General features: G+C 43.9%; 2 protein-coding genes across 6 annotated transcripts; one reads left to right on the top strand and one right to left on the bottom strand.

The window, feature by feature from the left end:
* The first annotated feature begins 2,489 nt into the window (after nucleotides 1-2,489).
* LOC128399690 (olfactory receptor-like protein OLF3) lies at nucleotides 2,490-3,714 on the top strand. Its single transcript, XM_053361353.1, has one exon. It carries the CDS (start codon nucleotides 2,578-2,580, stop codon nucleotides 3,520-3,522), a length of 945 nt encoding a protein of 314 aa, XP_053217328.1. The 5' UTR covers nucleotides 2,490-2,577; the 3' UTR covers nucleotides 3,523-3,714.
* Nucleotides 3,715-5,447: 1,733 nt separating this feature from the next.
* Nucleotides 5,448-11,485, bottom strand: LOC128399692 (E3 ubiquitin-protein ligase TRIM39-like). 5 transcript variants are annotated; one of them, XM_053361360.1, is made up of 5 exons: nucleotides 11,130-11,484; nucleotides 10,484-10,986; nucleotides 8,767-9,180; nucleotides 7,279-7,389; nucleotides 5,448-6,663 (listed from the first exon to the last, which is right to left on the bottom strand). In XM_053361360.1, exons 3-5 carry the CDS (start codon nucleotides 9,041-9,043, stop codon nucleotides 6,155-6,157), a joined length of 897 nt encoding a protein of 298 aa, XP_053217335.1. In that variant the 5' UTR covers nucleotides 9,044-9,180; nucleotides 10,484-10,986; nucleotides 11,130-11,484; the 3' UTR covers nucleotides 5,448-6,154. The 5 variants fall into 5 exon arrangements, with proteins under 5 accessions (XP_053217335.1, XP_053217336.1, XP_053217338.1 ...); XM_053361361.1 differs by having other exon boundaries at nucleotides 8,767-9,090; nucleotides 10,484-11,485; XM_053361363.1 differs by lacking the exon at nucleotides 10,484-10,986 and having other exon boundaries at nucleotides 8,767-9,090; nucleotides 11,130-11,485.
* Between the last annotated feature and the right edge of the window lie 831 nt (nucleotides 11,486-12,316).

Below are 12,316 nucleotides of genomic sequence, written 5' to 3'. Positions count from 1 at the left end.
CTCCTTTTTTCCACCCCGCTGCATCTAAATTATTATAATTTAAAAGCTTTTTATTTCTCACCAATTTAAATCCAAATTTTCCTTTCTTTTGGAATCAATCGCTGTGCCAGGTAAGCTTGAGGCTGCACTTCTCAGGAGTAGACTATGGCATCCCACACCAGCGTCTCGATCTCGCCAGTCTTCCCACTCCTAAAGGGAGTGTTTTAGGTGGTGGAGAGACTGCTCTTCAGCTTCACTGGGAACATGCCCTCAGAATCTTCCTCCTGAGGTTTTTGGGGGCTTGCGGAACCCATGCAATACCTCCCTTTCCCCCCGAAAAGCTGGATTCTCCCCTAAGGGCTGAATCCCTCTTGCTCTCAGCTTCGCGATCAACCGGAAGTCCCTATAATTACCGTATTTTTTGCTCTATAAGACTCACTTTTCCCCTCCTAAAAAGTAAGCGGAGATGTGTGTGCGTCTTATGGAGCGAATGCAGGCTGCGCAGCTATCCCAGAAGCCAGAACAGCAAGAGGGGTTGCTGCTTTCACTGCACAGCGATCCCTCTTGCTGTTCTGGCTTCTGAGATTCAGAATATTTTTTTTATTGTTTTCCTCCTCCAAAAACTAAGTGCGTCATGTGGTCTGGTGCGTCTTATAGAGCGAAAAATACAGTATTTGCTCTCATTTCTTCCCAGGCATTGATATCATCATACTAACTGGCTGCTTCTTTCATTATAAAGAGGGTCTGGTCGATAATTCCCTCCTCCAGGCTTCTAATACTATAGTTTTCAATCTTTCTACTTCCAGGGAGTCATTCCCCACTTTCATTAGCTGATGAGAGAACACTATATGAGCCAAATGTAAATAATGGAGGACATGTCGTATTTTTCCATATATAACACGCCCCTGTGTCTAAGACGCCCCCTTTTTTGGGGGGACTGCAAATTAAGAAAATGGGGGGATACACTATCCGTATATGAGACAACCTCCAATTTTTAACATAACTTTTAAAGAATAAATCCTAGTTTTATACACAGAAAAGTACAGTAGTTTAACTGGAAGAGTCACTTCTCCTGATGGCCAACTGCCTGCTTCCAAAGTATTATTTCCAGGGGGAAGGACCAACTGCATTATATGTTGTTGTTGTTTAGTTGTTTAGTCGTGTCCGACTCTTCGTGACCCCATGGACCAGAGCACGCCAGGCACTCCTGTCTTCCACTGCCTCCCACAGCTTGGTCAAACTCAAGCTGGTAGCTTTGAGAACACTATCCAACCATCTCGTCCTCTGTTGTCCCCTTCTCCTTGTGCCCTCCATCTTTCCCAACATCAGGGTCTTTTCCAGGGAGTCTTCTCTTCTCATGATGTGACCAAAGTATTGGAGCCTCAGCTTCACGATCTGTCATTCCAGTGAGCACTCAGGGCTGATTTCCTTAAGAATGGATAGGTTTGATCTTCTTGCAGTCCATGGGACTCTCAAGAGTCATTTGCCCTTAATTCTTAATGAGCCCTGTATGTACTGAATCCATTTATATTACCTGTGTATGCCTAAACATGTCCCTTTGATAACTGTGGACATCTATCCTCATCTTTCTTCCCCATGTTACTATCTCACACCACCATTCATCTTTTTGTTGTTGGGAACATTGAAGCAAAAGGTTCCTATATGATAAGGGTTAAGTTGCCAATACTCCAGGCTAATGTGACATGTCCACATCAGGAATTTTCACGTGGATGCCCCCACTTTTAGTTTCCACCACTGTACTTGTAATAAACAAATGAGGGGGGGGAGAGAAGTAGCATTTAGGGTGGGTCACAAAACAGCGACCCCAGCTTCACAATGGGACCTGCACAGATTTGTATTACCAAGCTCAATGCTGTCTCCTGTCTTATACACACACAAAATCACAACATTAAGCCAGTGGATGCCCTTCACAGTTGTTCTCTGTCCAGTTCAGGCCAAGAATCTTGCAGAATCAGTTTTTCACATGAAAAACCTGTCCCTACTGTACTTAATACATCATGCCTGTATTCATTGAGAGTTGCAAGGTATTAAGCAGGGATGGGGAACCCGAAACTTCTAGATCAGGAGTAGGCAACCTAAGGCCCATGGGCCGGGTGTGGCCCAATCGCCTTCTCAATCCGGTCCGCGGACGGTCTGGGAATCAGTGTGTTTTTACATGAGTAGAATGTGTCCTTTTATTTAAAATGCATCTCTGGCTTATTTGTGGGGCCTGCCTGGTTTTTTACATGAGTAGAATGTGTGCTTTTATTTAAAATACATTTCTGGGTTATTTGTGGGGCATAGGAATTCGTTCTTCTTTTTTCTTCCAAAATATAGTCCGGCCCCCGATGTGGTCTGAGGGACGGTGGACCAGCCCATGGCTGGAAAAGGTTGCTGACCCCTGTTCTAGATGTTATTGGATTACAACCTCCCACCATCCGTGACCATTGACCTTGCTGGCTGTGGCTGATGGGGACAGGAGTCCCACAACATCTGGAGGGTGACAAGTTCCGTATGTTAGGTGTAAAACCATCCCTGTTCCAAAACTTCCCATTTCAATCCTGATTTCATTCTCTTAGCTCAAGCATTGTGTGTGTGATGGAGCAACACAATCAAACAATTGCCCTGGAGTTCGTGTTTCTGGGATTTTCCAAAGATCAAGACACCAACCTTTACCTCTTTGCAGTGGTCCTTTTCATGTACCTCATCACCCTGACAGGTAACACACTCATCATCGTGGCCATCCACATAGACCCACGGCTCAGCACACCCATGTACTTCTTCCTGAGCTATCTGTCCTTCCTGGACATCTGCTACACAACAAGTGTGGTGCCTCAGTTGTTGATCCATTTCTTGGCCAGCTACAAGACCATCTCCTACAACAGGTGCATGGCTCAGCTCTATCTCTCATTCGCCTTCGGAAGCATTGAATTTATCCTCTTGGCAGCCATGGCTTATGACCGATATGTGGCTGTCTGTCATCCGTTGCATTACAAGGTCATCATGAGCAGGACAGTGTGTACGCAGTTGGTGCTAGCATCTTGGACAGCTGGATTTCTCAATGCTCTCCTGCATACGGTGTTCACTGTGCGCCTTCACTTCTGCAACTCCAACATCATCAATCACTTTGCCTGTGAAGTCCTGGCTGTTATCAAGATTGCATGTTCAGACACTTCCATCAATGAGATTCTGTTTCTGGTGACAGGGTCCATTGTGCTAGTGATCCCCTGTATCGTGGTCACACTTTCCTATGTCTATATAATCCGTGCTATCCTACGTATCCAGTCTTCAGGAGGTCGTCAGAGAGCCTTCTCCACATGTACCTCTCACCTCACCGTAGTTGCCCTCTGCTATGGCACAGCAATCTTTGCTTACATGAGCCCCAGATCCAACACTTCGCCCAACCAGGACAAGATGCTGGCTTTCTTCTATGCAGTCGTTACTCCAATGCTCAACCCTATAATCTACAGCCTAAGGAACAAGGAAGTCAAAGGAGCCCTGGCTAAAGCAAGAGGGGAAAATATCGTTTCTGAAAGTCATTGATCCATTTGTGAATTTTTATACATCCAGTAAGGTGGCAGAGCAGATGGAGACATGCAATTTGCTTAATCACTTAATTAGTCCACACAATGGACTTGTATGGAAAATGATTCTAGGAGGAAACATTGTTTTGATACAAGATGAACATTTAAGACTGCCAAAAAAGAAACACAAGCATTGAGGAAGTAATGGGCATGAAAACCAGTCACTAAAAGTGATGAATGATCCTCCCACCTCAAAACAATTCACTTGCAACCCCAAGAGAAGTGGTTTGGAGTTTGATTTTGCCCCATTTAGAGGATTATCAGGTTAATCCAAATTTGCAGGGGAAACACATTGAGGTTGGTGCTGTTTGCGTGTAACATTTTATGGACTAGGTAAGCTAAAGGGAAATGCAAACAATAAATACACCCCAAGGTATCTTATCGATATCTCCTCTTTGCCATCTCTCTCACAGGCTCTTGCTACCTATCCTAACTCCTTCATTGGACACCTCTCGATTCCATACTTTTAAATCATCAACAAGGAATGTCACAAAGGAGGCATTCCATTGTTACCTTGACAACCTACCTACCTGGACATAGGCCATTTCTCCTACTGAGTCAAGATTCCAGACTGCTTACTCCAAGTCCTCTGCTGTCTTGCCAAAAGGTTTTCTAATTCCCCCTGCCCGCCCTCTCAAAAGTGGCCATTTATATATATTAAAGTCAAGAAGAGATGGTAGCCTTATGCTGAACTAGAAGCTTGATACCTATAGAATATTATGGATATTAACAAATCCAAAATAACTGTTGTGTGCCACTTCAGTCCTCTCAGTGGACTCAGTCCATTCACACATATCATTAGCAGCAAAGCAGCTGCTTTTTCTCCCATGAGAGATGAGGTGTTGCTGAAGTTGGCATTTGAGAGTACTGAAACCACAAGCCAATATTGGAAGTGCAAAGGTGCATTGGAATCTCCAGTGTGTGCTAAAGAGTGGTGGAGCAAATATACCCATAAGTTACCCTCTTTTGCAAGTACAATGCACTGGGGTGGAGAATATATGAGAGAAATCCAGCAAATTGTCAGAGGCAAATCTCACCAAGTTGAATGGGACTTACTCCCAAGTAGGTGTGCTGCACCAACACTGACAAGGACCACTTCTCAGTCATGTCACCCATCCTGACACAAAATATAGCTTCTTGGTTTGCTGTATTGTTAGCTGAGGTGGTGTTATTTTGAGAGGAAGAGAATCGCAGCAGCTGCCATTTGTTTTTCACACAAAGCCGCTTTCTGAGGTGGTTTTTCGAATTTTGAGAAACTCAAAATGGCTGCCTCCTTTGCCACTCACCGGGAACCACCGTTGTAGTGGGCGGCAAATGAATGTGTACAGAAAACCACACACCTTTACTGAGTGGGCAGACTGTGCCTCTGAGCACTGTCCTTTTCTTCAAGAGATGCAATGTTAACTATCCCCCCAAAAGAAAAGGCAGATTGAATCAGACTTGTGAAAAATATGAAATCACAGTGTTCTGTTCCACATAACCCTATTTTTAAACCTGAAGTATAAAAACAACAAAAAGAACATTTTACACATTTGGATTTCTTCTCTTTTCATAGTGGAATGTCTTGCAAACCCCCTCTTTTTTTTTTATTATTATTATTATTATTTGACAGCACATGCAGAGGCTTAAAAGGCAACCCATGCCATTCTTTGGGGTGGAGGAATTAACAATGTAAGCATATTCATCAAAAACTTAGGAGACCCACCAAGCTCAATAGGACTTAATTTCAAGTAAACACGCCAAAGAAACAAATTTGTGTGAGGGGCCATTTCTTTTCTTTTCTTGATTTTGATAAGAATTTTTATTGCAAAGTAAATACATCAATACCAAGCCACACATAAAGAATAATATAAAGAGAAAGAAAGAAAAACAAAGAAAAGGGGGGAGCAAAGAAAGGTAGACAGTAAAAAAATAAAAAAGTATAATATTTCAATACAATAAACACTATTTTACAAAATGATAATAGTAATAAGACTTCCATCACTCTCACAACACTTCCTTTCACATTTCGTATTTTATCTGTATTTCAGTATTATTTTTATCTTAATATATAGGTATGTTTCCCCTTTTCCATTCACGAGGTCATTCTAAACACAGCCAATTTTTTACATTAGAACCTTGTATTTATAAATAATCATTCAGGCACTTCCATTCCTTCTTGACTGTATACATTGGCTTTAGTCTTATTCTATCCATCAATTTGGCCAGTTCCAAATATTCACATAATTTACATAGCCATTCCTCTTTGGTCGGTACCAGGAACCAGGTGAGGGGCCATTTCACAAACTCATCTCTCCTTAAATTACTGGCTCAATTTCATAATTGGTTGGTGGATTCACTGTTTCTTGCCACATCTAAGGCTGTGTACACATTACTAGGTTGTCCTGGTTCCTCAATTTGAATCCAGGCAGGTTTGGCGGGAAACGCATCAAATTGTGATTATTTCCTAAGAAACCACATATGGATTGTAACTAATGTTGTGTACACTGCTCCCAAGCCAGTGATGAAAGCACACTGGTTGCGGAGCAAACAGGAACGTGTACACAGCTCTAGTGCAGGATTGCAGTCTAAGTCATCTTAAAAATGTGCCCTTATGAGATTTTCAGGGGGATCTCAGTATCCCAGACCTGGAAAAAGGGAAACATCCTCTCAGAGAAAGGATAGTTGAAAGTATAGATAAGTTCCATGGAGTCGGCGTCATAAAAGGAGAGGATTTCAAAATCGTACTCCAGGAGTATCTTGATCCGTCGCGGGGATTTCCACAGTGGAAGGACAGTGGAAGGAGAGGTAGAGGCCATGTATTCTCCCTCAGTCAGCTGCAGTGCCCAAAACCCCTCAGTAACTCTGATGCATTGGTACCATTTTCTCCCTATGGATTCCCGGACTGCCCCGATGGCCCATGCTTTGGCCTTGCCCACCTCTACCACCCATTCCATAGTCCCAGAGGTGATGCCTTCTGCTCCAAGGACACATGGCGAAAAATTGAAGCGCTCAGGGTTGTCAGGAAGAACCTGGGCCTGCCTGCCCAGGTACACACTTTTCCGATCTTCAGAAAGGATGAGGGTAGGGAAGGCTGTCTTGGGATCCAGTGTGACTTCCACTAAAAACAGAGATGGAGAATAGTTTGCAAATAACCTTACCAGCTGAAGAAATGACTTTCTACTCTAGGGGTTGAGAACCTTTGGCCCTCCAGATGTTGCTGAACTACAACTACCATCATCCCTGGTCATTGGCCGTGCTTCCTGAGGCTGATGGGAGTTGTAGTTCAGCAATTCCCGGAGGACCAACTGTTCCCTATACCTGTTCTACTGCTTTAGTGGTAACAGTTTCCAGAGCACAGACATCTCAAGGTGAAGAACAACGTTTTAGGAACAGTGAATGTTATTTAATGGTACCTTTGCTAACCAGAAAAAAAACATGTACTATTTTCCTTCCTAGGATAAGTTCTAAAAACAAAGCAAAAAACAACTTTGTAGATTTGGGCATAGTTTCAGGTTGAACCCAGGAAAGCCTTCCTTGAAATATTACAGGTATATTTTAATGATGTAATTATTATGATAATTACAAACTCATATTCATAACTATATCATTGCTGTTAAGAAGAAGAAGAAGGCCTTGATAATTATAATATGGTAAGTATAACTTAAAATTGCACATTATTTTCAAAATTACCATTCCAGAAGGCGTCTTCTTCTATTTGTCCCTGTAAACTAACCTTTCTTTTGAGTCCCGCAAAACTTGTCAGTGATACTGGACAGCAACCTTTCTTCCCGTTTTCTTTTTTCTTCCCTGGTCGAGGCCACTGCTTTCGTAGGCTGCAGAAAAACTGTTGTTGTTTTTAAAAAAGGACACTCTTGTTAAAAATAAGTAAATAAAAGAAAGAAGATTTCCCATCCCCTTTTTGCTCCTCTTACACCGCATGCAGAAGAACAGTGTCCATTTGCAGAAGTCCCATCAATAAGCTGATGCAAATAGGATCAGGGTCTGCATAGTATTGCAAGAGTTAGGGCTCCTTCAGACTTTGCATCATTGATATGGGGCTCATGGAATAGAAATGTGCAGTATAAAGCCTGAGGCTGTTCTGTGGGCAGAGTTGCGGAGGGCCGCAGTCATGTAGAAATATCACAGTAAGAAACTGCTGGAGGCCCAGTGTCACAGCTGGCATAGTCTTGGATCTGCCAGGGCCCACAGCCCCCCAAAAGCACATAATAAATATGGTGGTATGTAGCTGTCCATTGGCTAAGCCTCCATATGTGCTTGGACTTTTTCACAAGGCTAGTACAGTGGTACCCCGGGTTAAGAACTTAATTTGTTCTGAAGGTCTGTTCTTAACCTTAAACTGTTCTTAACCTGAGGTACCACTTTATCTAATGGGGCCTCCTGCTGCCACTGCGCGATTTCTGTTCTCATCCTGAAGCAAAGTTCTTAACCCGAGGTACTATTTCTGGGTTAGCGGCGTCTGTAACCTGAGGTACCACTGTACAGCTTCCTGCAACTGCGAGGCTCCATCATACAATATGGAGCCGGGAACAGCATGTGGCCACCTTTTTAAACACAGGAGGTTGGGACAGGCAGCCACTGCTACTCACTAAGCCCTAGTCAGCTGCATTGAGGTAGTGGCAGTCCCAGTGATGTCGCCATGGGCAAGGAAGGGAGAATCTCTGCTGCCAGGGAGGCAAGGGAACAAAGCATGAGTTCTAGGTATCAGGGACAGTGGTGAACTCACCAGGCGTGGAGGACAAGGGCTCCACTGCAAGTATGAGGCCCTTCAAGGACTGTTGCTGGCCGTACACTGCTGTATTGGAGAGACGGGTTTTCATCTTAGAATCACAGATTCATAGAGTTGGGAGGGACCCACAGGGTCATCTAGTCCAACCTTCCTACAATGCAGGAATCTCAGCTAAAGCATCCATGAGAGATGGCCATCCATTGTTGCCCACCCAGGCACACAGCAGACGAACGAAGACCGTTTGGTGCTCACAACCACACCATACATTTAAAGCACACGGAGTCCGCCCAAAGAATTATGGGAGCCATAGTTCGTAGCTCTGTGATGGTTGAACTGCAGTTCCCAGGATTCCATGGGCAAAGTCTATGGGCATTTCTCAAGCATGTTTGATACACGGATGAAGCTCAGGATTCACAGCAAATTGGACAAGAGACCTACGAAGCCTGGAATGGTGTGGCTCCTTTGTTTACTTACATGCTGACATCTCTTGTTTGACTTTTGCCGACAGATCCTTTCTATTTATTCGGTCGAGGATGTTGACTGTCATCTGCAATGCTTTCGCCTCCTCATAGGCCCTGACCATGAGCCGTGCTATTTCAGTGAGGTCGGCCTTCTCAGTCTTACAGTGCCGGATTGGCTTGTAGCCTTGCTCCAGTGGGTAGTCTTCGAGGTGCATCTTAAATCTCTTGAATTCCTCCTCTGTGAGCTCGTCCAAGTAGTCCACCAATTTGCAGCAGACACTGTTGGACATCTTGGCCCCTTCCAGTCAAAGGTTTACGGAAGGAGGAAAAATGGTCTCTAGGAGAAGGTGAGTCAATTCTCTTCTGATTGGATTGAAGAAGCAAAGATGGGGCTGACCAGTTTCTGCAAAGTGTCATGAGCTGTGAGCTGAAGGATGCACAATAATTTTACAGAACGATTTCAGTTTCATAAAAGGAGACTCCTCAACCCATTTTATTATTATTATTATTATTATTATTATTATTAATAATAATAATAATAAGCAACTTAATGACAAAATGCAAACGGGGGAAATCAAAAGCCATTGAAAAGAATGAAACAACAAACAATACCACATTCCTAAAATGCTCATCCAATATAGTAAGAGGGACAAGTTTCTGGAAAAAAGCATAATGTCAAGGGGAACCAGTGGTTGCAAATATCAGTTAAAAAAAGGTAAAGGGGCCCCTGACCATTAGGTCCAGTTGTGGCCGACTCTGGGGTTGCGGCACTCATCTCGCTTTATTGGCCGAGGGAGGCGGCGTACAGCTTCTGGGTCATGTGGCCAGCGAACCAGAGCAGCGCACGGAAACGCTGTTTACCTTCCCGCCGGAGCGGTACCTATTTATCTACTTGCACTTTGACGTGCTTTCGAACTGCTAGGTTGGCAGGAGCAGGGACCAAGCAACGGGAGCTCACTCTGTCGCGGGGATTCGAACCGCCAACCTTCTGATCGGCAAGCCCTAGGCTCTGTGGTTTAACCCACAGCGCCACCCGTGTCCCAAATATCAGTTACCTCCCTCTAAATAAAGGTGAGCCCAACTTCACCCCAAAATGGATGCTAAATAGGTAGGAGTCACATAAAAAAAATAGATTGGCCCCATTCTGCTCAGTTTTCCTTTTGTTACAAAACAAATATGCTCCATCTCCACACAGCTCTGTTGAAGTGATGTCCTGCCTTTTCATGCTCTGTGAGTATCAAATATACCACAGAGTACTCCATTATGTGTGCATATTGGGTACATTCAGGTCAAGTTCCAAAGTCTGTTTGACAAAAACTTAGAGGGGAAGCTGTGATAATTACAGCAAAAGCAAGAAAAGAACTTTGCAGCAACTATGTCTGTCCGTATTCAGGAGTAAATTATATTAAATTCAATGGGGTTTTTTCTCCCAGGTAAGCGCAACCAATTTATTTTCTAGTGCAGACGTTGTGTTGTGGGTGCCTATCCCACTTCCACCTGACACAGGTATATATATTGCATATTATAAACAGTATATCACCCCGCTTCCATAGCCCTGGCTCAGGTTTGTTTATTATTCTGTAAACCCAGCCAAACCTGTTTGATCAGCGACGACAGGAGGACAAAAGAGACATGTATGTACAGAACAAGAAGCAAGGCGCCTTTCAAATCAACAGTCCAGGCTCAACATTTAATTTGAGGGAAGGTTCAGAGTTTGGGGAAAAACTCACCGCTCCTTCCTTGCTGCGGTTGTCCTCTTTGGCATGGCACAGCAAATGAAAGTGAAAGTTCCGGGGAAGGTAAAACTCAATTCTGCCCCCCTCCCAAAGTTGAAAGTGTCGTCATAGCTTGCTTGTGCCGCGCAGACTTTGAACACTGTTGCTTCCTTCAAAGTTTATAGCTAAAAAAAGGTTAGAAACCTTTCTCAAAAAACGAGCTGCTCTGGCTCTATAGGAAAGCAAGCATACATTAGATAGCCAGCTGCTTAAGAGGAAATAATCCTTGAGTAACTTTAACAGGAGCTCCATCTGCAGAGATCAATAAGGGAAGCTTTTCATGGCCTGGGGGTTTGTCAGCTGTTAATGCCAGCCGATTAAACTACTGTTAAAAGTAATAGGAGCACGGGTCTTATACATTTTTTGAGATCTATCCCCCACACACACACATATGCACATTCATTTTCTTGATGTTCTTCTGTTTGTTGATGTTCAATTTGGTAAGACTGTGATCCACTCTGCCAAAGAAATGAGACAGGAAGGTATCTGAATACTGGGAGCCGGGGCTATTATTTTCTTAGCGCCCTGGTAAAGTGTGTTAGAAATTTAATTAACTTATGAATAGAGCAGGGATCCTGGCAAAAGCTTTAGGGGTCCGTACCTGTTTCTTTGGTGCATCCCCCCTTTGGTCTGTCATTTTCCGCCACTCTTCTCAAAAGCTTGGGATTTGAAGGATAAAGCTATCCAATTGTTGCATGCTGGGAATCCCAGTTCTCCTCCATTAAAGAAATCCCACCCTCGTCCTTCTCCAGTTACAGGCTCCTTTCCTGGGCTTATGCTGCCCTCGTGTGGCCCCATTCCTGTTCACTGTAGGCACTGAGTCTCTTGTTCAGTATAGCAGCACAAAGGGGTGGGGAGGCGTGGATGGGGTAGCCTTTTCCTCTCATTCCATGGTCTCAACAAAAATGCCAACTGCCTTTTGGAAAGAGAGGGAAGCTCCCATCCCAATGCAATAGCTTTTTTGGGGGGGGGAGGTGATTTTCAACAGGACTATAGTACTGGGGGTGGGACAAGTTAAATCCCACTTCCCAGTGCACCACAGGCTCAACTAGACCATCCAGCAGCCAGTTTAAATAAAGGGGGGGAGCGGGATATTTATATATCTTCAAGTGACATCTTGTCATGTGTAGCTTGGCCCATAAGTCTACACACTAACAGTGAGCTCAGCTTTTTAGACTTAATGGGTATGAGTCAGCTAAAGTTGACCACTTTAAATTTCCATTGATTTTAGTGGTATTTAAGATTGGGTTTAATTCTGCTACTGGCATCCATACGAATTAAGTGTTTCGCTCTGATGATTGTAGCTTGTTTAGCTTTCCTGCTGTAGACATGCGCTTCTGTTATAGGACCACGACACAGCGCATGCCAATTTGCTAAAACGTAAGTTTAGCAGGTAGGGTAACCCAAAGTACTGTAGAGCCAGGGGCTAACAGATACAAGTCTTTTCTGCAGCTGTAAGTAAACTGGGGGTGGTATTTCCCAGGCAGTCACAGCCACAGCCTATGAATATGAGGTCACAATGGATAGATGAGGTCACAAAGCCAGTCTCTGGTGACTGGTCATGTTGCCTATGGTGATTAGTCAGGTTATCCCTGCATCTCATTGCTAAGGTGCAGTTGAGGTTGAAGGGATGAGGAGCAGGTTCACTTCACTCATTGTCTCTTGGTGGCATTTCGGCACCAGGACTTCTTCAGAGTACTCATTTTCTCAAGGTGCGTAGTATTGCTGAATAAGAAAGGATTCCTGTATATTTCACATTCATATTTTATCCCATGTCTCTTTAGGTCT

This window comes from Podarcis raffonei, chromosome 13 (assembly GCF_027172205.1).
Source record: "Podarcis raffonei isolate rPodRaf1 chromosome 13, rPodRaf1.pri, whole genome shotgun sequence".
NCBI classification, from domain to species: Eukaryota; Metazoa; Chordata; class Lepidosauria; order Squamata; family Lacertidae; genus Podarcis; species Podarcis raffonei.
This window is presented reverse-complemented; position numbering and strand designations above follow the sequence as displayed.